General features: G+C 43.9%; 1 protein-coding gene across 8 annotated transcripts in view; it reads right to left on the bottom strand.

Moving 5' to 3' along the window:
* Positions 1-25,917, bottom strand: part of SH3GL2 (SH3 domain containing GRB2 like 2, endophilin A1) — a 180,427-nt gene that overhangs the window by 24,258 nt on the left and 130,252 nt on the right. For 7 of the 8 annotated variants that reach the window (XR_010588653.1, XR_010588652.1, XM_065549477.1 and 4 more), the window contains exons 2-3: positions 14,298-14,366; positions 6,188-6,260 (exon numbers count right to left, since the gene is read on the bottom strand). Coding sequence is in view for 5 of the 8 variants with exons in the window: in XM_065549477.1 (XP_065405549.1) it covers positions 6,188-6,260; positions 14,298-14,366 (142 nt within the window). In the remaining 3 variants the exon portion in view is untranslated. Of the gene's footprint in view, positions 1-4,112; positions 4,266-6,187; positions 6,261-14,297; positions 14,367-25,917 lie in introns of those variants that run through there. The other variant, XM_065549480.1, reaches the window with a different exon arrangement.

Below are 25,917 nucleotides of genomic sequence, written 5' to 3' on the forward strand. Positions count from 1 at the left end.
GAAACAGATAATTTGCCCCATTCACAGGCCAGGGATCTTCACCCTCTTCCTTCAACTTGAAGGGCCCGCAATTCTGCTCTGTTGCATTCCCCTCACTTGGCTGTATTAGCTGGTCTCTCTCGGTCAGACACTGCAGGGGTGCTGCAGAGAGAGCGGCCTGCTCTTTTGGCTGGAGGAGTGAGATATAAAGTGATTTTGCTTAAAACATTTATCTGACCTAACTGCACCACCTCAGCCAGAAGACCATTCAACTCTCTCTCTCTCTCTCTCTGAAATAGAATGTCTCCTGTTAACTCAGCCCTAGACCTCCTAGTTCTAGTTTATACACTGCATTCATGTTCTATTACATGGAGCAGGGACTAGAGGTCCAGTGTCTAGTTCTCCCCTCAGTCTTTCCACTTACTCGCTTTCGCAAATCTCTCAGGTCTCAACCCTGCACCCATTGAAATTAATGGGAGTTTTGCAATTGATTCAGCAGGAGGAGGAACAGGCCCCTGGCCAGTCACTGAAATGGGGATAATAAATAATAATAATCCCCATCTCATAGCGATATTGTGAGCCTCCAATTCCCAACTGTTCAAATGTGCTGAGTGCAGCCTCTGAGACTGTGGTGGCTCGCATGGAAACAGCTTCCAGCCCCACAGAGAAGTCAGCACTTCATAAAGAAAATAACTTTCCTATTCTCCTCACAGCACAATTTGAGTCAACACTCAAACGTGAGTAGAATAGAGGCATCTACTTTGTTAACTGCAGGGTTTTTGTTTGACTCAAAAGTAGTTTCAGTCGGAGTCACAGCTCCTCACCTCTCAGCAGCAGGGTGAAGTAAAAACTGACAGTGCTGACTGCCACACAGATTGGACTTTCTAGGAGCTAGGGATGTTATTTATTTAGGCTATGACTATAACCATAGGAGTTCTGTTAGCAGCTCTCCCTGCTGCTAGCAGAGAACTACCAAAAATGTAGAAATGCAGCTGCTAGCAGGATAGGGCACTCCCAGGCATAACTCCTCACCTTTGCTGTAATCACCAGCTGTGCCTTTCCCACCCAGTGTCATGGTGGGAGGCAGGCTCCTGCAAGATTCCTGCCTGTGTCACGGTGTGGGGCAGAAGAAAGGAACCACACGCCTGTGTCATAGTATGAGGACATCTACCCACCAACCCCCTGCTGACCACTTCTGTGTCATGGTACACAACAGGAAAGAGGAAAGGTGGTAGCAGGGTCCAAACCCCTCTGCCCTCTCCTGTGCACTTCTAGGGGGAAGAGACTTCTGTGAATATATAAAGTTGAAATAAAAATGTGTGTGGGGAGCTGCCTAAAGTGGGAATTGAACCCACAAGTGAAGACTGCACTGCATAGCAGCACCCCAGAGCTCTAACTGCTTTTGTCAGTAGGCTTGCTAGTAATCAGCTTTCTCCAGAAAGCCTCATGGCAGGGTAGGGGCAGTCAGAGAAGTAATGACAATATGCTAGCTGTCTATTAATTATACATGTTTTACATCACTGTTAGATTATTGATCTGTTTCACACAGCATATGGAATTCTTACAGGATTCATATATAGTGTTGATACATCACATATGACTCAAATGTTCCAGCTCTATAATATTTAAAATAGATTTTTATGATTTTGCCTTGGTTCCTCTTGGTTAAGCTGCCTGCCTGTTGCAAGTGCTGTCTGTTCTTTCTGTCTGACCTCTGCAAGCCAACCATTGCAACACTCATAAATGGACCATTCTATCACACTAGCTCAGTGTTTCTCAACGACCAGCGTTCCTGAGATGTCCCTGACACAGTGCAGGAAGGCAGCAAGCCTGTCCCTGGTATCAAAAAGGTTGAGAAACACTGCAGTAGTCTATCCTTCCACCAAACCTCAGTCTTCTGAGTGCCTGTAGCACCAATCTGACAATGAGCTCCAGGCTGACAGACCCTGCACGAGCATGGAGCCTTACTAAGCATTGTGCAGCACCAAGGCCCGAGGAGGGAATCCTGTAAGGTGTGGCCGCCATGTGTGTATTTTCAAACACAGAGGAATGATTTTCAGAAGTAACTTGGGGTTCTTCAGATTTTGGGTACTCAACTCAAGAGATCTTTAAAGGGACTGATTTTTCAGAAAGTGCTGGGCATCTGGCCTCTGCAAATCTGCCCCTTTTAGATGACTCAGGTTGGACCCCAAGAGACTGAGGCACCTCAAAAGCATTCGCACTGCTGAGAATCTTGGTCAGAATATAACCAAAGTAGGCTCCCATTCAGCAAGTATTTCCTGAACTATGTTTTAGAATCACATTTGTAAGATCTGATTTTGTTTCTCCCTTTTCTGTTTATATATGTTAATGGTCATATTTGCCCATTTGCAGAAGTAAGACCCACAAAACAGGAAGATATGACATCTTAATACTCACTCACTAAAGGAGAATGAAAATCGGCCATCAACCCTCATAAGAAATTTGTCTGGTTAATGGCCTTTTATTTTATTTTACGCTATGGCAGATGTCTATACACTTCTGCAGACACACAAACCCATTCAGCTGTTAGCTAATTACTGCACAACATGCCTCAAATAATACTTATTCAAATGAAAGCAACAAGTCCCAGGAACTGAGTCTTATGTCACACAAACTGGTTTTATACTCCTGCAACATCACTGACTTCATAGTTACTCCATGGTGATTTCAGCAGAGTTACAACTGGTGTATACAAGATCAGAATCAGCCTCTAGGTTCTTCCATGATGCAGTCTTTTTAGTAGGGTAATGAGAGAGGAAGGATAGTCTAATGGCTAGGGCACTCTAGGACTTGGGGGACCTGAGTTCAAGTCCCTGCTCTACCACAGACTTTCTGCATCACTTTGGGCAAGTCACTTAGGCACTCTGGGTCTCAATTCCCTGCTTATAAAATGGGGCTTAAAGCACTTCCACACCTTACAGAGTGTTTTATGAAGATGAATACATTAACCATGATGCGGTGCTCAGATAAGATGGCAATGGGGGGCACATACATATCTAAGATAGATAGAACAAGTCTTAGCGCACTAGTTTGGGAACAGAGGAGCAAAGGGTACATCTACACTGGAATAAAAGACCTATGGCACAGCCATGGGTGGCCCAGGTGAGCTCACTCAGACTTGTGGGGCTAAAAATTGCTGTGTAGTCACTCAGGCCTGGACTGGAGCCTGAGTTCTGGGGGACCCCCCCTGCAGGGTTCCAGACTTGGGCCTGAATGTCTACACAGCAATTTTACAACCCCAGTCCCATGACCCTGAGTCAGCTGACCCGGAGCAGCCACAGGTATTTAATTGCTATGTATACATACCTAGAAAGGTTAAATGATTTGCCCAGGAAATCTGTGGCAAAGCACTGATTGGAACCCAAATGTCTCAACTACCAGGCTACTGTCTTAACCAATGGACCACCTTTTCTCTCAGGACTTCTTCTGATTTTATTCCTGTCTGGTATTTACATATCCTTTAAAACAACCCACTGAAAGCTAAGCAACAGCTTTCCAGACTAAATTGAACTTGGATAAGTGTAAGGTAACTCATGTTGACAAAAAACAGCCACTTTTCATATGTACTGGCTTGGCCAAGTTCTTCTCATAGTAAGTGTTACTGGGAGACTGCTGTGGCTGTGTATGATCTTACGGGAACCCCTGATGGAAAAGGTTTAAGAGTCATGAAGCCCAAAGGAAATACTTTAGCTATCCCCGTGGAAAAGTTTGGCTTATCCTGGGTAGCCCAATAGAGATGTCTGCTCAGGGTACAGTGGCAGTTAGAAAAGGAAACTGGATGTGGGAGGTCTGTTAAAAAAATGCAGTTTGTTTGAAGGCATTACAGTGGCAATGGAACACTTTTTTGACACTGCTACATTCACCTGAATTTAAGAAACATGTAGGCTGGAATTTTCAAAGAAGTCTGGGTGAATTAGGTATGTGTGGATGAGTTGGCTGCCCCCATGTCCCCTCTTGTGGTTGGGTGCCTCTGCTCTGCCTTTATTCTCCCTTTTCCATGCCCTTTTACAGAGACCCCACACACTTGCTTGTCCAATCACCACCCTTATAGGGGCTTAGGTTTATTCAGATAACTCAAAAGTAGAACTCAGAGTCCAAGGCATGGCTCTTACCTCGGAGCCTGGTGAGTGAAAGGGTTCCTTCATCTAGCCTTTTCCCTTTTTTCAGTGAATTTTTAGGAGGTGATCCACCCGGGTTTCGGCTTGCCACTGACCTGCTCGGAGCTAACTCCCCTGTAGACTTACAGAGTCAGCTCTCTTATAAAGGAACTAGCTGCTTGTGGTTCTCTCCCCTCGCCAGGTGTCTCTGGTTAGCTCATCAGGCAAGCCTACCAGGTTTCAAGTCTCCTGCTGGCATCTCCCACTCACTCCCTTTTCTCTCTCATAGTGCTCAGAACCCCATCAAATTTCAATGGGAACAGGGTGCTGAAGTCCCTTTGGTTCCTTTGAAAATCTGAGCCATAACTGAGATTGAAAACAGTCAGATAAGAGCAACAAAGATGGTTTACATAAGAAGGGAGAGGCAAAAATTAGGATTATTCAGTCTTGAAAGAAAGGAAGAGTTAGGTGGATTGATTTAAAGGTGAAGTTCAAAGGGTTTGGCTTTTCAAATTTGTTTGTTTTAAATCTCCAAGATTCCAAAAGCTGATAAACAACATGTAGCCATTGCTCACAAATGTACTGAGTGCTGTATATGAACAAAAAATTACCCTAAAATATTTGCTGCCTTGCTAAGGGCCAGAGATATAAACCCTTTGGTCTCAATGGAAGTCTTTCTACTGACCTCACTGGGCTTTGGATCAGGCTGTAAGGGTACCTTTACACAGGAACAAAAGACCTGCGGCATGGCCACAGCTGACCCAGGCCAGCTAACTCAGGCTCTGGGGCTAAAAATTGTCACATAGATATTGATGGAGCCCAAGTTCTGGAAGCCTCCGTCCTCGCGGGGTCCCAGAACTTGGGCTCCAGCCTGAGCCCAAATGTCTACACAGCAGTTTTTCAGCCCGGGAGTCTGAGCCCCATGAGCCTGAGTCAGCTGACCTAGGCCAGCACTGTTTTTTTAATCTCTGTGTAGACATCCCCTAGACAATGAAAAATTTAGAACTGTATAGTGCCAGGTTTCTCCCAGGCTTGAAATAACTTTCCCATTCTAAACCCCTCTCTTGATTTCCCTCACATATAGTATTTCTGATGCCACTCACAAGGTAGGAGTCTCAGGTTCTTTTTGGGAAGGTAATTTTATTAAAATACATTGACAGCTACACTTTAAAGTAACACTCGCTCAGTGGGTAGCATTAGATTATAACTCAGGTTACATGGGTTCTAGTCCCAACTTTACCACTGTATGACTCTCAGCAAATTACTTTCCCACCCTATGCCTAAGTTTTCCTATCTATAAAATGGAGGAAATGATTTATTGATAAAGCACTGAGATTTTCTGATGAAACATGTTATGTAAGAGGTAGGCATGATTATCATCTCCTTTTTTCCAATCTTATAATCAAGTTTTTAACTTTCAGCAAAACCTTTTCAGTTCACTTTTAAGATCATGATGCAAAAATTAATCAGTTTCTACTTTCTACATTGTCCCATAACAGGAGAGTAGAGGATCAGTGAATTCAATTATAATCAAATATCATGCTCAGACACTGCAGTAGACAGGAGAAAGCATCTGCAATGAAACTGATACAACAGATTAACCTTCCTGGGCAATCTCCTTTCTTAAACAACTACCCAAAACATCCTGAAATGTATTGAGTGCAACTCTATTTCACCTGTTTTAGGAAATGACCTCGGTTAAACAAGTAATTTTTGTAAGGTCTTCAAATGGTCACATGAGATAGACTTCACCAAGCTCGGCTGAAAATTCAGGAGAACCCCAACAATACCACTTGATCTCATTTAATGTATTTCACTCCAACGTAACTCCATTAACTTTGTGTTAATCCTAATTGACACCAGCATAACTGAGATCAGAATCAAGCCATGTATGTACAAGACAGACACATACACACAATACAATGAAACATACTCCACCGGAGTATACAAAAAAAACTAGTTCCCAAGAGAAGGGTGGTTAAGTAATTACAGTGGCAAAGGCTACTGACAAATTATCCTCTAAACTAGAACAACCAATAAAAGGTAAATATCTTTAAAGCATTCTGCGACTCGCTTAGAAGTTTCATTACCTGGGTTGGGCTGAAGATATTCTACTGTCTTGGTCATTACTTCCATCACAGCCCTGCTGGTGACATCTACTTTCTGAAATTAAAATGAGAAGAATATAAAAAGAAGAGAAAGACAAGATAGACAAAAGTGAAATTTTGAAGAAAACTCATTTTTCTTCTTCTTAGGTTTATTCCCCTGAAGATTCTCGTTGGGGAAGGTGAGTGACAAACAAGCCATCATCTGAGTTGGAGCAGAACCACATGTTTGTAGGCCCTGGTTCCCAAGGAGATTTCAAACACTAAGCAGCAATGAGAGTGGAGCAGTGGTACAAGGAGAAAAGACATCTTTTTCTTCAAGGGAGACCTGGCCATGGTAATCCATACCTCCCCGCTGGACTACTAGTTTCTCTATGTCTGACCATTTAACTCCCTGCAATTGGTCTCCTGAGAGAGCCTGATTGGTGAGCTGCTATCACACCAGTACATCATACCCTGCACAGGCTTCCCAGCCAAATGCCTCTTTTCTCTAGCTAGTGATGCCAGACTCAAATACCCCTCCTCATTTTACAGTCAGTTGAACAATCTGCCTCTGGAGATGAACGGAAACCATATTATATAAATCCAGAAAAACATGCTGCCCTTCTTTAGAATCATCTGACATGTTCTCACTTGAATGATGGCAGAAGTTTGTTACTGTGCAAAGGTCCTGCAGCAGCAATATAACCTCAACATATTGGCTGCTGTAAGAAGTCTGCCATGCACTTGGGTTTTGTGGCTCTTTGGATAAGAGCAGGAAGTTATCCTGAGTAGTCTCACTTTCTTTTCACAAAAGCAGCAATTCACAAACTACCAATATATTTATTTTGACTTTATAAATACACCTGTAACACAACAAAGAACAAATGATAGGTCATGCTGAAAAACATCTCAGAAATACCTCTCCCCATCATGCTTTCACCTTCACAGTTATGTTGGTACTCTGGCTTTGTTTCCAAGATTTGAATTGTGTTCGTAGTAAACTTTTCTGTTATAATTGCTCATATTTTTGGAGACAGTGAGCTCTCATGTACCTTTCTGATATCTGTTCTTGCACCCATTTTCTTTAAAAAAACTTAATTGTTTTTAATGTGATGGGAGCATTTTCTCCATAAACTTTTCAATAAAGTTATATTGGGGAAAATATGTGTATTTTATATGTTTAAAGAAATACTTATTTTATAATTTATTTCTTTAACAAGAAGAAAAGAACAGTTTGAGATCCCAGATCCGTAAGGGCCAGATGGATTTGATTCTGAGCATCCTCCACACCCACTGACTTCCTTGGGTGTTCCAGGTAACCAGCACTTGCCAGGGGCTACGCAACACCTCTGAAGATCAGGTCCAAAGAGAAATATGTTGCTCTTAGTCTGCTTCCGTTGATCTGTGGCTCTCTATTACGTATTGTGCATGCTGCACTTATGCAAATACCTTGTTGTACTTCTCTACAGTGAGCTTCTCCTACAGTACATCTTCTGTCCTGTGGAGTGAATTTCTCCAAACAGAACATTTTTATTTAAAAAAATAACACCTGAGATGAGCTAGTCACAGCTTCCTCTGCCTGCTCTCCCTCCCATTTTATCTTGTCTTTATCATCTGCCAGCTCTGGCTCCCTCCCAATAGCAAAGGGCAGCAGGGAACTGGTGGCTCAGAGTAACAAGAGTAGCTGAACTTCCTGGTACTGAGCCCAGAAGTGGCTCTGTGTTGAAGAGCTGAGTAGCAGAGGTTGTAAAGCAGGCAGGGACTGTGCATCAGGGGACAGAATACTTCCAGTGTTTACTGAAGGGCTGGAAGCAGGTATCTTGGATAATGAAGAAAGACAAGAGAGGAGTTTTCTCTGCTCCAATCCCTCACTTTAGCATTCTCAAGAAGAGTAATCTCATCCTTACGTTTCTAAGGGCATGGCTACACTTGTGAGTTAGAGCGCATTAAAACAGCCCCGTGCGCTCTAACTCATGATGCGTCCACACTGGCAAGGCACATAGAGCGCCCGGACTCCGCGGCTAGAGCGCTCCTGGTACTCCACCTCGGCGAGTGGAATAACATTTGATGCACCCCTGCTGGAGAGCTGCAGCGCCAGTGTGGACGCCCTGGTCTGTTAAGGTGCTCTGATCGGCCTCCAGAAGTGTCCCACAATGCCTGTTCTAGCCACTCTGGTCATCAGTTTGAACTCTACTGCCCTGCCCTCAGGTGACCAACCGTCAGACCCGCCCTTTAAATTCTCTGGGAATTTTGAAAATTCCCTTCCTGTTTGCTCAGCCAGGTGTGGAGTGCTCTCAGCGCATCTTTCCAGGTGACCATGCCTCCACGTGCCAGGCGATCTCCAGTATGGAGCAATGGCGAGGTGCTGGACCTCATCAGTGTTTGGTGGGGAGGAAGCTGTCCAGTCCCAGCTGCGCTCCAGCCGTAGGAATTATGATACCTTCAGGCAGATATCAAGGGACATGATGGAAAGGGGCCATGATCGGGACACACTGCAGTGCAGGGTTAAAGTGAAGGAGTTGCGGAATGTCTACTGCAAAGCCTGTGAGGCAAACCGCTGCTCTGGTGGTGCCCCCACAACCTGCTGTTTCTACAAAGAGCTGGTTGTGATACTTGGGGGCGACCCCACCTCCACTCTGAGGACCACCATGGATACTTCAGAGCCCAGTTCAACAAGGCAGGTGGAGGAGGAGGAAAGCGGGAGCGAGGGTGCTGAGGAGGAAGAAGACACCCCAAAATCCCTAGATGCATGCAGCCAGGAGCTGTTCTCAAGCTAGGAGGAAAGTAGCCAGTCACTGCAGCCAGTGCTTGGGGAAGGACAAACACCAGAGGAGGTTCCCGGTAAGCAGCTTTTATTTTGGGAAGGAAGTTATTTGGTGTGGGCTCTTGGGGCGAGGAGGGTTAGGGCTGCATGCATGCCTAGATGCGGAATAGGGTGTTGATGTGCTCTCTCGCATCACAGTAATTGGCCTCAGTGATCTCTTCGAAGGTCTCATCCAGGAGTTGGGCAAAGCGCTTGCACAGGTTTCTTGGGAGAGCCACTGTGGTCCTTGTCCCAGTCAGGCTAACATGTCCGTGCCACTGTGCCATGAGGGGTGGGGGGACCATTGCTGCACACAGGTAAGCTGCGTATGGGCCAGGGCAGAAGCCGCACTGCAGTAGAAGACCCTCCCTTGCTTCCCAGGTCACCCTCAGCAGTGAGATATCTTCCAGGACAAACCCCTGTGGAAAATGTGGGGACAGTGTTCAATATAGGGGCCCCCTGCAGCTGTTGGTTCTCCCCAAGGCACAGAAACCCAGAGGACAGTAACGGCCATGAAACAATCAGTCCCCCTTGACCCTGTGCTTACTCACCATTTTGGGGCTCCCATGGGTTATTTGCACTCTCTTTGGGACGGGCAAATTATGCTATAGACTGTGTAGACTGTGCTTGCCCTGAAGTACAGGGGAATCATTGCTGTGTCTGGTGTGAACAATGCTGTCTTTGTGTTGCATTTTGCCTTTACAGATGCGACCTTGAGATCTCAGCTGTCTGTGTTATCACCAGCCGATAGACTGCAGAGAATTAGGAAGAGGCCACATAGAAGCAAAGAAGACATGCTGCAGTCACTTAACGCGAATCTAAAAGCACGGAGTGGAGGGAGTGTGAAAGGAAGATCCACCAGCAGAATGAAGAGTGCCAGCAGCAAAGCACAGATCAGCTGATAAGCATCATGGAGCGCCACGCGGACTCGATCCAGGTGCTCATAGCCTTGCAGGTGGAGCACTACTGCACCCGCCCCTCCCCTGCAGTCCTTGTCCCAAAACTCTTTCGCTTGTGCCCCCATGTCACTTCCAACCCACTTTCCCCAACACCCAGGTCCTTGTCGCCACCAGCTGCCTCCAACACCTGTAGCTTCACCACCCAGCCCCGAAAACTACGACCCTTACCCACTGAACTCAACCCCCATCACCATGCAGTATTGCCATCCTGAAGTGCAGCACTCATTGCACAGCACTCCAGACAGGAAGGCTGAGTATGATAACAGGATATACACAAATCTGTGATTGTACCGTTCCCCACCCCACCCCCTTGCCCTTTCTGTTTCCCAAGCAGTTGTGTTTCTTTTCAATAAATGGGTTTTTTGGCTTTGAAAACATTCTTTGTTATTGCTTAAAGTAAAAGATACCTTAGCCCAGGAAAGCAAGGAATTGCAAGTCAGCGTAGCAAATGCAGATTCCTACTAACATTGGAACCACTGCACTTCACTCCCGGGCAGGGCACCAGACATTACTGGTGGCTTTCAGCCTCAAATTGCTCCCTCAAGGCATCCCTAATCCTTGCAGCCCTGCACTGGACCCCTCTCTGGCTGTTCGGATTCAGCCTCCAAGTGTTGAACCTCCGAGTTCCATGCCTGAGTGAATCTTTCACCCTTCCCTTCACAAATGTTATGGAGGGTACAGCACACGGATATAAACATGGGGATGTTGTCATAGGCCAGGTCCAGCTTCCCATACAAAGAGCACCAGAGGACCATTAAACGGCCAAAAGCACACTCCAGTCATTCTGCACTGGATCAGCCTGTTGTTGAACTGCTCCTTGCTGCTGTCAAGGCTCCCTGTGTAGGGTTTCATGAGCCACGGAATTAGAGGGTAAGTGGGGTCTCTAAGGATCACAATGGGCATTTCGATTTCCCCTATGGTGATCTTCTCATCTGGGGAAAAAGTCCCAGCTTCCAGCTTCCTGAACAGGCCAGTGTTCCGAAAGATGCGTGTGTCATATACCTTTCTGGGCCAGCCTGTGTTAATGTCAATGAAACGCCCACGGTGAGCCACAAGCACCTGGAGAACCTTCCGATTAACGTACTCAGAGGCTAGGTGGCCTGGTGCCAGAATTGGAATGTGTGTCCCATCTATCACCCCTCCGCAGTTAGGGAAACCCATTTGTGCAAAGCCATCCACAATGTCATGCACGTTACCCAGAGTCACTGTTCTTCTGAGCAGGATGCAATTAATGGCCCTGCAAACTTGCATCAACACGATTCCAACGGTCGACTTTCTCACTCCAAACTGGTTAGCGACCGATCAGTAGCTGTCTGGAGTTGCCAGCTTCCAGACTGCAATAGCCACCTGCTTCTCCACCGGCAGGGCAGCTCTCAATCTTGTGTCCTTGCGCCACAGGATGGGGGTGAGCTCCTCACACAGTCCCATGAAAGTGGCTTTTCTCATCCAAAAGTTCTGCAGCCACTGCTCGTCATCCCAGACTTGCAGGACGATGTGATCCCACCACTCAGTGCTTGTTTCCCGAGCCCAAAAGCGGCGTTCCATGGTGGTGAGCATGTCCGTGAATGCCACATGCAATCTCATGTCGTATGCGTTACTCTAGTAGATATCATCATCGGAGTCCTCACTGTCAGTTTGGATCTTAAGGAGTAACTCGACTGCCAAACCTGACTTGCTGGCGAGACTTGTCATCATATTCCTCAGCATTTCGGGCTCCATTCCCGCAGACCGAAAGGGAAGACAGAGTGCACAGTACAAAAAACGTTGAAAGATGGCGCCAAATGTGGACTGAAGCACAGGGATTGCTGGGATGCGAACCGATGCATCACGGGGCACTGGGACAGGATCCAGAATGCCCTGCACTCCCCCACCCCCTTCCCACAAGCCACAGCACCAGAATGGGAAGAGGTGCTCTGTGGGATAGCTGCCCATAATGCCCCGCTCCTAATGCCGCTGCAAGTGCGCTTGGAGTGGTCAGTGTGGACAGACTGCAGCGCTTTCCCTACTGTGCTCTCCGAGGGCTGATTTAACTCAAAGCGCTCTACATTTGCAAGTGTAGCCATGCCCTAAGCCTCACAACACTTCCATGGAAGGTAAAGTTGGTGAACAATTTTGTTTTAAAATGCACTAATTTGTAATGTTTAATTCCACCCCACACGTATGGAGACTGCATAGCTGAAAAGACTGATCATGGGGTACGGAATCTCACTTGTTGACTATGTGTTGCAATCCAGATAGTAACAAGTTAGTCACTGTGGCATATCATGGTAGCTCAGTGAACTATGGAATACGAGCTGATACCTGTAGTCCTTTCCTAGCAGAGTGCTGTCCATATGAACAAACACCTCTAGATTCGGCTCTAATTGGCAACCATATCGGCAATCTTAGCAGAGAGACCATTGAGTGAATGGCCATGGGGACTGAACTGATCACTTCTAGAGCTGTTCCCTCTATGTCAGAGTTGAAGAACTATGGTGTGGGTTGGTGCATATGATTTTGTTGTTCTGTGGATAAACAGCAGATTTCGTTCTCTAGGGCTGCCAATCTCATATTGTTCATAAGCATAAAATGGAACTCCCCCTTAACTAATTGTCCTAGTTTCCATTATAAATCTCCCACTAGTTTTCCACTGCTGAGAACCTTCCCAAATTCTGTTTTTGATGATAATTTCTCTGTTTTGCCTCAGTGCAAAAAGCAGCAAAATAAATTCTACAGATTTTAAGTGATGTGAGCGAGGAAAGGCCCCTACATTCACGTTTCCTCTATGTTCAGGGTGACAATCTTGCATAGAGAGGGAGAGCTAAACATATAGGTGTGGAGTGTTCACCCCTCTAGATAAAAAATTGGGTGTACACACTGTCACGGGATGCACCACTCACAATTGGTCTGGTGCCTCCTCCTGGTCACTCGGAGGATTAGCTCTTGAGGCAGATGCCTCCTTCTGCAGTTTGCATGCCGTTGCTCTGACTCTCTCTCTGGTCTGCAGCCCCTTTCTCGCTCCAGGAACTGCAGCGTCCTCTTCATGGTTTAGCCCTCAGGCTAGGTCACTCAGCATTTCCCCCCTTCTGGGGTACAGCCCTTCAATTCTCTGTCACTCCCATGGTGACCCAGGCAGTCTTCCAGTTCACTGCCCCCCACTTTCCACTCTCACTGCTTCCTCCCTGGACTGCTTCCTATCACTCTGGGTCCCTGCCTCTCTCTGGGTGTATCAACTCCAACCCCGCGCTTCCACTTCCCAGGGAGTGACTGCAGCCTGCATGCCTCTGCAGCCTCCAAACACTCCTCTGTTTTCCCAGGGAGTGACTGGCCTTTCCCAGCAGCAGCCCCTGTCTGTTGCTAGCTACCTGGCTTTATAGCCCTCCCCACACACACACACATTCCTGCCCAGCTAAGCCTTCTTTCAGTTAGCTCCCTGCTCTCCAGCTCCTCCTCCAGGTGCAGTCTGTAGAGTTAATTGGCCTACCTGGCCATCTTAACTCCTGTCAGTCCGGTGTTGGTGGACACCCCATCACATACACACACAGTAGTGTGCTCCCTTTTCTTCCAGGAGGGATTCACAACCATGGGAAGGCAGGTGCTGTTGTCACTTTCAGCATCTGTGGAGTTTCTGATGGGGGAAGTATCAGGGGGTAGCCGTGTTAATCTGTATCTACAAAAACAACAAGGAGTCTGGTGGCACCTTAAAGACTAACAGATTTATTTGGGCATAAGCTTTCGTGGGTAAAAACCTCACTTCATCAGATGCAATCTTCTTCTTGCATCTGAAGAAGTGAGGTTTTTACCCACGAAAGCTTATGCCCAAATAAATCTGTTAGTCTTTAAGGTGCCACCAGACTCCTTGTGGTTGATGGGGGAAGACATCTCTTAACTGCAGCTCTAGATCCAAAGGAGCCCTGCTCAGTGAAGGCTGCTTGGGGGATGCTCTGAAATTGCAAGTATCCTAATCATCTTGGACACATTCTTTCCTCAGCCAGCTCTGACCCTCTTGACTGACCTCGATGAGCTGAGGATTGTGGGATCTTTGTGCCATAAGAATATCCATCCATCCATCCAGGCAAACTCTCTGCTTCCAGGAGTCCACTACAGTGAATTAATTGAGACCAATATCACTGATCTCTGTATGTAATATTTGTTTTTTATATTTCTTGATTAGCAAATAAAAGGGGGTAACAGACCATAAGTGCAACTGTGCTGTATAACGATTTAGGAATATAAATCAGGAGACTTGTGCTGCTAAATCACTTATCTTTTTATGGTGGTATGTAAAAAATAAACAATAAATATAATATATATTTATTATATATTATATATATATATAATAAATAAACATAATACTTATGTTCAGACTTACCCTCTCCATTTCTTTGAAGTCATCATCTAGCTTAGTTCCTTCTGCACCTCCAACCTTCTCACTCACTTTCTGTGGATTAAAAACAAAAGGTAAGATCAGTGATGACTGAAGATCTACCCAGAATTCTCATATATACATTGGTTTCCGGTGCAGAGGTATTTTCCCATAAGAAACTAGCTGGTATAGTGACTGGATGCATCAGCCATCAAGGATCTACAACCTATCCTGAAGGACGATCCCTTACTCTCACAGACCTTGGGAGACAGGCCAGTCCTCGCTTACAGACAGCCCCCCAACCTGACGCAAATACACACCACACAACAAAAATACTAACCCGTGAACCAAAGCCTGCAACAAACCCTGGTGCCAACTCTGTCCTCATATCTATTCAAGGGACACCATCATAGGACCTAACCACATCAGCCACACCATCAGGGGCTCATTCACCTGCACATCTACCAATGTGATATATGCCATCATGTGCCAGCAATGGCCCTCTGCCATGTACATTGGCCAAACCGGACAGTCTCTAGCAAAAGAATAAATGGACACAAATCTGACATCAGGAATTACAACATTCAAAAACCAGTAGAAAAACACTTTAACCTCCCTGGTCACTCAATAACAGACTTAAAAGTGGCAATTCTTCAACAACAAAAACTTCAAAACCAGACTCCAACGTGAAACTGCAGAACTGGAATTAATTTGTAAACTGGACTCCCTCAAATTAGGCCTGAATAAAAACTGGGAGTGGATGGGTCATTACAAAACCTAATTTTACCATACTAATTTTCCCTTACTGTTACACCTTCTTGTCAACGTTTGAAATGGGCCACCCTCATTACCACTACAAAATTGATTTTTCCTCCCTTGGTATTCTATTGTTGAATTGTCTCCTTAGACTGACCCCCTACTTGGTAAGGCAACTCCCATCTTTTCATGTACTATATATATATACACACACACACACACACACACACACACACACACACACACACACACACCTCTCTGCTACTGTATTTTCCACTCCATCTGATGAAGTGGGCTGTAGCCCATGAAAGCTTATGCCCAAATAAATGTGTTAGTCTCTAAGGTGCCACAAGTATTCCTTGTTGTTTTTGCTGATACAGACTAACACGGCTACCACTCTGAAACCTGTAATAGCACTGTTAGTCACAATGGGCCAAATTTATGACTGGTGTAGCTCACAGAAGTCAATTAAATGGATTTGACCCACTGCCTGTTCTCATCATACACTGTGTCTGCACTTGTCATAATAAATTAAACACTTTCAGTTTTTCACTGTAATTTGCAATTCATAATACTGTACATCATTTAATTTTACATATTCTTCTATGAGTCTCATTCTGATCTCTCTTACACTTGTTTTATACCAGTATAACTACTGAATTCAGTAATGTTACTCCTGTTACACAAGTGTAAGTGAAGTCAGAATAACACTTGTGTTTCCACTTGGTTTCAACCACCCGGTTTACTTTTTGGCTAGCTTGGCAAGCAGAGGGAGACCTCAGGGGAGGTGCAGTCTGGCATTTTACTGTTTCATAGGAGAGGGGCACAAGTCCCCCTTTCTATGCTTGCCTGTGGTGAACAAGATCCAGAAATGTGATTAAGCTCATCAAGTTCATTCATTCTTGTAAATCTGCAGTGCTGCAAGGTACCCGCACTTGTGTGTGCAATGGCTCTGATGCTCAACTTCCAATGCAGTCTAAACCTCAAATAAATCCGTTTTACCCTGTATAGAAAGCTTATACAGGGTAAACTCAAATTGTTTGCCCTCTATAACACTGATAGAAAGATATGCACAGCTGTTTGCCCCCCCCCCCAGGTATTAATACATACTCTGGCTTAATTAATAAGTAAACAGTGGTTTTATTAAATACAGAACGTAAGATTTAAGTGGTTCCAAGTAGTGACAGACAGAACAAAGTGAATTACCAAGCAAAATAAAATAAAACACGCAAGTCTATGTCTAATACAGTAATAAAACTGAATACAGATAAAATCTCACTCTCAGAGATGTTTCAATAAGTTTCTTTCACAGACTGGATGCCTTCCTAGTCTGGGCACAATCCTTTCCCCTGGTACAGCTCTTGTTCCAGCTCAGGTGGTAGCTAGGAATTTCTCATGATGGCTCCTCCTTTCTTCTGTTCCACCCCCTTATATATCTTTTGCATAAGGCTGGAATCCTTTGTCCCTCTCTGGGTTCCCACCCACTCCTTCTCAATGGAAAAGCACCAGATTAAAGATGGATTTCAGTTCAAGGGACATGATCACATGTCACTGTAAGACTCCATTACCCACTGCCAGCACACACGTATACAGGAAGACTTACAAGTAAAACCAAGTCATCTGCAGGCAATTGTCCTGGTTGATGGGAGTCATCAAGATTCCAAACCACCATTAATGGCCCACACTTTGCATAATTACAATAGGCCCTCAGAGTTATATTTTATATTTCTAGTCTCAGATACAAGAGTGGTACATTTATACAAATAGGATGACCACATTCAGTAGATTATAAGCTTTGTAATGATACCTTACAAAAGGACTTTTGGATGAAGCATATTCCAGTTAAATTATATTCATACTCATCAGCATACTTTCATAAAATCATATAGAGTGCAATGTCACAATTGTCAACTCCTCATTGAGTAGTATCCAAAACGTGACTAGTACAGCTTCATTCAGCTGTGTTAATCATGCACCAATACTAGGTGGCTTCCACCAAAAAAAAGAGGAAGCACTTTACTTATCTCGTTACCCCAATAAAGACTGGATTGGCAGAGCTGAAAAGCTTCTGTTCAGACACACTCCTGCTGTTACTCTGAATACAGATGAATCTGCGTGGTCTGCACTACTGAATCAACATGAGCTAGCATTTAAAGAAAAATGGTTACTTATCTTTTTGTAACTGCTGTTCTTCGAGATGTGTTAGAATCATAGAAGATTAGGGTTGGAAGAGACCTCAGGAGGTCATCTAGTCCAGGTCATCTAGCTCAAAGCAGGACCAACACCAACTAAATCATCCCAGCCAGGGCTTTGTCAAGCCGGGCCTTAGAGATTTTTAAGGATGGAGAATCCACCACCTCCGTAGGTAACCCATTCCTGTGCTTCACCATTCTCCTAGTGAAATAGTGTTTCCTAATATCCAACGGAGACCTCCCCCACTGCAACTTGAGACCATTGCTCCTTGTTTTGTCATCTGCCACCACTGAGAGCAGCCGATCTCCATCCTCTTTGGAACCCCCCTTCAGGTAGTTGAAGGCTGCTATCAAATCCCCCCTCACTCTTCTCTTCTGCAGACTGAACAAGCCTCATAAGTAATGTGCCCCAGCCCCCTGATCATTTTCATTGCCCTCCGCTGGACTCTCTCCAATTTGTCCACATCCTTTCTGTAGTGGGGGGCCCAAAACTGGATGCAGTACTCCAGATGTGGCCTCACCAGTGCTGAATAGAGGGGAATATGCAGCCCAATATGCTGTTTGTCTTCTTGGCAACAAGGACACACTGCTGATTCATATCCAGCTTCCTATCCCCAGGTCCTTTTCTGTAGAACTGCTGCTTAGCCAGTCGGTCCCCAGCCTGTAGCGGTGCATGGGATTCTTCCGTCCTAAGTGCAGGAATCCTTGTTGAACCTCATCAGATTTCTTTTGGCCCAATCCTCCAATTTATCTAGGTCACTCTGGACCCTATCCCTACCCTCCAGCGTATCTACCTCTCCCCCCACAAGCTTAGTGTCATCTGCGAACTTGCTGAGGGTGCAATCCATCCCATCATCCAGATCATTAATAAAAATGTTGAACAAAACTGGCCCCAGGACTGACCCCTGGGGTACTCCGCTTGATGCCGGCTGCCAACTAGACATCGAGCCATTGATCACTACCCGTTGAGCCCGACAATCTAGCCAGCTTTCTATCTACCTTATCCTCCATTCATCCAATCCATACTTTTTAACTTTTAAGTCATCATCTGACGCGGATAGCAATCTCACACACACAAAAGCTCACCCTCAGTCAGCCTGATCAGCAATGCACCTTTGCATTCATTAATATACAATTATCAAGATATACATAGTTTTTGATAGAAGTACTGTGTGGGATTTTTCTTGCATTTGAGAAAATCTATTGAAAAAGCCTTGTCAAAATAACAGGTTTCAGAGTAGCAGCCGTGTTAGTCTGTATCCGCAAAAAGAAGAACAGGAGTACTTGTGGCACCTTAGAGACTAACAAATTTATTAGAGCATAAGCTTTCGTGGACTACAGCCCACTTCTTCGGATGCATAACATATGCACGAAAGCTTATGCTCTAATAAATTTGCTCATCTCTAAGGTGCCACAAGTACTCCTGTTCTTCTTTTTGTCAAAATAACAGGCCCAAATTGCAGGAGGAAATAATTCTTCCCTAAGCAAATCTTACAAATAGTTAGTCCCACATTTTGGAATGTAAATATCCTGCAATCTGCAGGAATGTATATTCGCAGGAAATTTTTACCTACACAGATCCCTTTGTGGGAGTTTGCTAAAGAAGTTTGGTGAAACCTAGAAAGTCAATGCAAATTTCCCTAAGAATTCCATAAACACTGAGAAAATTTTGTTCTGAGTAAGGAAATAACCCGAATACCTAATGCACAATGGGAGAGAGTTACAAATTTACAAGTTCCGACACCAAACTTCGGGGGGTGGGGGTGGGGTGGGGGGAAGAAGGGGGCGGGAAGACCTTTGCAGGCTCACAAGGCTAGCTAGATCCATAACTGTCCATGTGTACAGACAGTTACTCAATGAACACATTAAGCACATGCAATTGTGCCTTTGAAAATCAGGCTCAATATTCCTCCCTAGGTTTCAGAACCTGTAATTTGTCATAAGAAGAAATTCCCTTAGTTTCCAGAGAAGAAACATATGGATGAAGGAGTATTAAATATTATACTCCATCTGCATGGGGAGCTGTTTAGCAGTCTAACCTAATTATACGGGGAAATGATCCTAACACCCAAAATCTTGATTCTCTCTCTTACATGGCAGTTACTTGTTTTAGAACACTGTGTTTGACTTAGTTTCTGAAGGCAATTAAGCTGAGCCACAGAGGAATAAGAGTCATACAAGAATGTGATCAGTTTAAAATGGATGAACAATTATTTGCCAGAACGGAGCTGTCCTTGTGCAAGTTCAAATCTAGAGACGATCCCAGATTAGCTGGGACTGAAGGGTCACTGAAAGGCAGAAAGCCCTGGCATCCGTCACAATGCTGACTGCAGGCTGCTGATGTACTGAGGAACACAGAGGTTTCACTGCTGGCAGCTTATCAAGGTGGTTGGCATTTGATTAAACATTTAAAATGAATTTTTCTTCACAGCATTATAGAAAACCTGCCTGTATAGAATTCCTACACAGAAAACTCATTTTTAAGACAATACTAAAAAGGAACAGTGTACTACAGCAGGGAGTGTTTCCAAGCGGTCAGATCAAGGCATTGGCTGTTCTCAAACTCAGGTCCCAGTTTTGCCACTGAGATTTGTAATTTGTGCTGTGGCTCTGTATAGCTTTTGTCAAGTCACTTGGGACATGTCTACACTACAAAATTAAATAGACCTAGCTTACAATGGCATACAGCCACCACAGTAATTACATCACTTGTGAATATCTACACTTCGTTCCTTGTGTTGGCGGTGCACATCCTCACCAGGAACGCTTGCACCGATTGAACGGTCAGTATGGAACATTGTAGGCTGGCTTCTGAAAGCCCGCAACAGTTGATGTAAGCAACACAGTGTCTACACTGACGCTCCATCAACCTAACTACATTGACATTGACTCTACGCCACTTGTGGAGGGGGCATTGTTAAGTCGGTGTAGCTGGCGAGTTACGTCGGTCGGAGCGAAATTTTAGCATAGACACTTACAGTTAGGTCAACGCAAGGCTGCTTACATTGACCTCTCTCTGTAGTGTAGACCAGGGCTTACTCTGTTTGACTTATACTGATATAGGTCTGTAGTGTATCTGAGGCCAGGTCTACAACTATGCTGCTCAGCAGTGTGAAAAATCCACAGCCCAGAGCAATGTATTTTTACCGACCTAACCCTCTGGTGTACACAGCACTATGTCGATGGGAGAGCTTCTCCCGCCAACATAACTACCACCTCTCAGGGAGGTGGATTAACTAATGCCAGTGGGAGAAGCTCTCCCATTGTCACTTAAATGCTACAGCGGCAGAGCTGTAGATCTGCATGTGAAGACAAGCCCTCCATTTACTTATGAACAGGATTCTGGATACTTGCCCACTTCACAGGAGTAACAAGGCAGCTTAGTTATCCAGAGCCCGATTCTGCCACCATTACTCATTGATTCCAATGGAGTACTTACAGAGTACAGTTCTACTTAATAGAAAGGTAGCAAAATTGGACCCTTACTGTTTGTAAAGTGACTTGATATACGCAGAAGAAAGGTGCTATGGGCCTGATCCTGTCAATGGCAAAACTCTCATTGACTTCTATGGTGCAGGATCCGGGCTTAACTATTGTATGTGCAAAGCAGTATTACTAACATTTTCTTAAATGAAATCTGAGAGCCTCATATGCTGTAGAAGCTGGAACAAACCATCTAGCCAAGACTTACCACAAAATCATGAGAGTTAGTGACAGTGCACTAGTCTCGGGTGACTTGACGAAAAGGTGACCGAGAGAGGGAATTAATTAGGTTGTACACATTGTATTAATTTATGCATTTTTGCATGTGAACATTAATTGAGATATTTGGAATATTCAAAGTGAAATGTCAGTATGTCAGAAATTATTTATGCAAATTCCAGTGATAATGATAGGATCTGAAGATCTACTCTAGTGACTTGCCTATCTTCCTCCAGTTTCCCCAACTCTAACCTAGGCACAATGATATTTAACATAGGTGAAATAAGAATTATATTGCACAGGCAGATATTATTTACCCCTCACACTAGTCCTTAGAATTTAGTGCTAGAGGTTGATGGCACTATGGAATCCAAAAATGCAAGCAGCTCCCCATTGTTAACAGAAATGATTATTTGCCTACCTGGCCAATCTCCATTATTGCCTCTGTTAATAATAGGGAGCCACTTCCACTTTTGGATTCTGTATTGCCAAAATAGCCTGTTGCTAAATTATGTGCATGATGCACCAGGCATCAAATTTTCAGCTCCTAATATAGTCACTGAAATCTGTATGAATAAAGGCAAAAATAAAAACTATACAGGATTTAAGATGTTCACAGCCAAATGTAAATATACAAGTATGTATATAGTTTTTGAAAACAGAGTGCAAGAAAAGGGGCTCATATGTTGACATAAATAATATCAACCTGTGCAATATAATTCATATTTCACCCATGTTAAACATCATTGTGCCCACTATAGAGTTGGGGAAACTGGAGGAAGGTAGGTAGGTCTTGTGGTTAAGGCACAGAACTGAATCATTTGGAGCTCTGGGTTCAGATCCTGGTTTGCCACAGGCTTCCGGTATGGCCTTCTGCAAGTCACTGACTCTCTCTGTGCCTCCCATTATAAAAGTGAAAAATAATACTTTTTCCACTGTCTTCTCTATTCAGACTGTACACTCTTTGGGACAGAGGCTCTTACTATGTGTATACACAGTACCTGCAACGTCCTTTAAACATCACAGTCCTCTTGTTGATAAAGAACAGAAATGTGATTTCTGTCCATTAAAACAGTCCCCCAAACTCCGAGGAACTGATATTTTCATGCTACTGCTTCTGTGTGAAACATAATAATACCCAGAAGCATGTGGCACACTAGTTCCCTTTCATTAGAGGGAGTGGGCATGAGCTGGGAAGAGAACTAGAAGTCAATTGTGGTCTGCCTTTTGATTATGGTGGTCTGGTCTCAGACATCTGAAAATAAAATCTGCTACCTACCAATTCACACCTGCCCTGCTACCCAATTAACAGGAGCCATGAAAGGCCAAGAGAGTCTTGTCATTTAAATTAGGGAAAAAAAAAAAAAACTAGAACAAAACATGCGCGCACGCACACACACACTTCACACCAGTGATAAAGAGAATAATGCTACTTATATGAATGCTCATGAAACCGGACAGTCAATAAACACTTCTTATGGGTAGGTTTACTGGTGCTTCTCTGCCTAGACTGATCATCCTCTTGTGCTTCAGGGGTGACCTGTTCTTGCCACTCCTGGTTGATATGTGGTGTGGGACAAGGCTCTGACTACTTGTACGCTGGCTGTGCTGGGGCTGCTACATGAGTGATGAAAATGTAAGCAGCGGTTTACTTCCTTTCCCCCACCCCTTCTCTGGCTTGACCATTACAATGAAAGTCCTTCTGGGCAATAACTGTCTCTTACTACGTGTATGTACGACACCTCGCACAATTAGCACAGTTGAGCAGGGGGTTGAACTAGATGACCTCCTGAGGTCTCTTTCAACCCTAATCTTCTATGATTAGGCTTCAGTCTGGATCAAGGTCTGTGGGCACTACTATAGCCATGAAGACTAATGAAAACCATATGTATAGGGGTTAGTGGACACCAGTTAACTAAAAATTTCATTTTACCAGGTAAAATGCACTGAAAACAAATTCTCGTTTCCACAGGCAAACTGGCCAAGATTATTGATAAACTCCAACGTGTTAATAAAAATAGCCCTATAGAAATTGTTTGTATAGGACTATCCAACATTCTGTATTATATATCGGCTATGTGACCTGCAAACATTAAACAAAACAATAAAACAAAACAGATCACAACACTGCGTCATGAAAGACCATCCGGAAATGACAACTCCAATCTATGATTAAATAGGTCAAATGATACCAAAGGTCAATAGCTTCAAATCCTTTTTTTGAAGTCATTTCTTGCTAATAGCTCCTGAAAATGCAAATGCCCCTCTTCTCAAAGGCAATTGGACTTTTAAAGAGCAAACTGTTTAATAACGCATCAGATTGTCAATGATGCACTGATGAGGAAAATGTAAGTAGATGCTGACGAGAAGTTGGAACTCAGCCAAGCAATATGCTATAGATAAATATGTACCTCGACTAGTGCTCCAGACATTGTGTTTAACAACAGCCAATTCAACAGAGTATACATCCCGACGATGAGAGGAAAAATTGCTCATCACACATCTACATGTCAACTCCACATCATAAGATATTGACAATACTTAGAAATAGGATGTTGATGCTATTTATTAACCCAATGTAGATAGATTGCATCATAAATGCAGAGTGCTATAAGACCAGCACACACTCCCATTGACACCACGACCCTGGGCCTGTGTGACACAGTGGCCTATTGGTGGTTCACTACTCTGTGTCATTAATATTCTTGTGTGATGCACATACAGGATGTGTACAAAGCGTTATGGATATGTGCTAGAATTATGTTCTTAAAATGTGTTTGGCAAGCAGTGCATGAGCCCAGTCTGCCCTAGGAAAGGTATGTGTATTTGCATGTCACTAGGCAGACACAATGAAGGCACATTTATATAAAATGGGAAACAAAGCCAACAACCTAGTGAGGGAGGGAGATAGCTTCTTGCCAGGGTCTGAATCTCAAATTATAACCAACTGATTGTATACAATATTACTGTATTATAAAAGTGTATCAGGTACTGTCTTTTATGAAAGCTAATGACATGATGGTGAGTCATATCGTGAAATGTATGTATTAACACTATAGGAGGAAATAGAGTTACTTAAAGATATTACACTTTAAAGTCAATGCCCAAATACAGAGGGAAACACACCAGAGGGAAGGCAGATATCTATCTGTCTTCAATTAAATTAAGCAAGGTGTGTCCAAAAAACATGGAAGCACCATTTACATTCAAATTAGCAGAGGAATGGGAAAGTCCACAGGAAGGGAAGAACACCATGAGGTCATCCTAAGTTTGGAGACAAAAGAGTGAGTTGGGGAAGATATAAGGAAAGAAAAAAAGCCATCTTGATTTCCATCACTGGACAGACTTAGGGAGCCAAAGATCTTGCAAGCTGAGAAATATGGGTTATTCAACCAAGAGGGTTGAAATCTCTAGGAACTGAATTTATGTGAGAGACCTGCTCAGGCAAAGATCTTTCATCTATAAAGACAAGGGAAACCAGCATCTTCTACTTCTCTGGCTGGTCTTGACTGAGAGAGAGTCAGCCATGGCTGGAAAGGAATGGTAAGAAACCTACGTTGAACCAAGGCTGTAGTCTGTTGAGTTAAATCCTCGCCCTTAGAAAATGTTTACTTTTTTTTGCTTCTGACAATTTTGTCTTTATTCTTTATACTTGAACTCACTTAAACCCTCTCTTTTTGATGGAATAAACTTGTTTTAATTTTATCCTAAAACAACCCAGTGCTATGTTTGAGTTATTGTAATTGTTAACACAAATTAAAGTCATAAGCTTGGCTTCTGTCTCTTTAAAGGAGCAATGAACCTTATTAATTCTCTGAGTGTTCGAGGAGAGGGCAGCACACAACAGGGCAGATGGTTTGGGGAAAGTTGGCAACTGAGGGTGTGGTGGGGTCACCTTGCAAGTAGTAACCAAGATTGGTGGAGTGTTATGGAGTGGAGCTGTTGTATTATAGACAGGCTGCTGGAAGCCGAGTTGCTGAATGAAGGCTGCTTAACACCCTCAGTGTGCTTGCATGCTTGTATCCTGGCTGGGAGCATCTACACAGGGAGCTACAACAGCAGAGCATTTTAAGGCACTCAGGGTTACAGGACAAGCAGTGACAATCTCTCACTAGTCTGGGTTGAACCTGAAAACATCACAGCCTGATTCACCTCTCATTTACACCAATGGAACTTGAATAGAGTTATTTCTGTTTTATAAATGTACTAAGGAGAGGTGTAAGGACTTTGTGTGTGTGTGTGTATGTGAGAGAGATTTTACATGGCAAAAATAAAAAAACCCTTTCCAATTAGGGAACTACCCTACCATAGTAAGAAGACCAAAAAAGCGTCACCGAGGCTAAACAACAAAGTAAAAGAAGCGGTTAGAGGCAAAAATGTATCCTTTAAAAAGTGGAAGCTAAATCCTATTGAGGAAAATAGAAAGGAGCAAAAACTCTGGTAAGTGAAGTGTAAAAATATAGTTAGGAAGGCGAAAAAAGCATTTGAAGAACAGCTAGCCAAAAATTCAAAAAGTAACAGCAAAAATAATTTAAATACATCAGAAGCAGGAAGCCTGCTAAACAACCAGTGGGACCGCTGGACGATCAAGATGCTAAAGGAGCACTCAAGGATGATAAGGCCATTGCAGAGAAACTAAATTAATTCTTTGCATCAGTCTTCATGGATGAGGATGTGAGGGAAATTCCCAAACCTGAGCCATTCTTTTTAGGTGACCAATCTGAGGAACTGTCCCAGATTGAGGTGTCATTAGAGGAGGTTTTGGAACAAATTGATAAATTAAACAGTAATAAGTCACCAGGAGTATTCACCCAAGGGTTCTGAAGAGACTCAAATGTGAAATTGCAGAACTACTAACTGTGGTATGTAACCTATCATTTAAATCAGCTTCTGTACTAGGTTACAGGAGGATAGCTACTGTGATGCCAATTTTTAAATAGGGCTGCAGAGATGACCCTGGCAATTTCAGGCTGGTA

This window comes from Chrysemys picta, chromosome 6 (assembly GCF_011386835.1).
Source record: "Chrysemys picta bellii isolate R12L10 chromosome 6, ASM1138683v2, whole genome shotgun sequence".
In the NCBI taxonomy this organism is placed as follows: domain Eukaryota; kingdom Metazoa; phylum Chordata; order Testudines; family Emydidae; genus Chrysemys; species Chrysemys picta.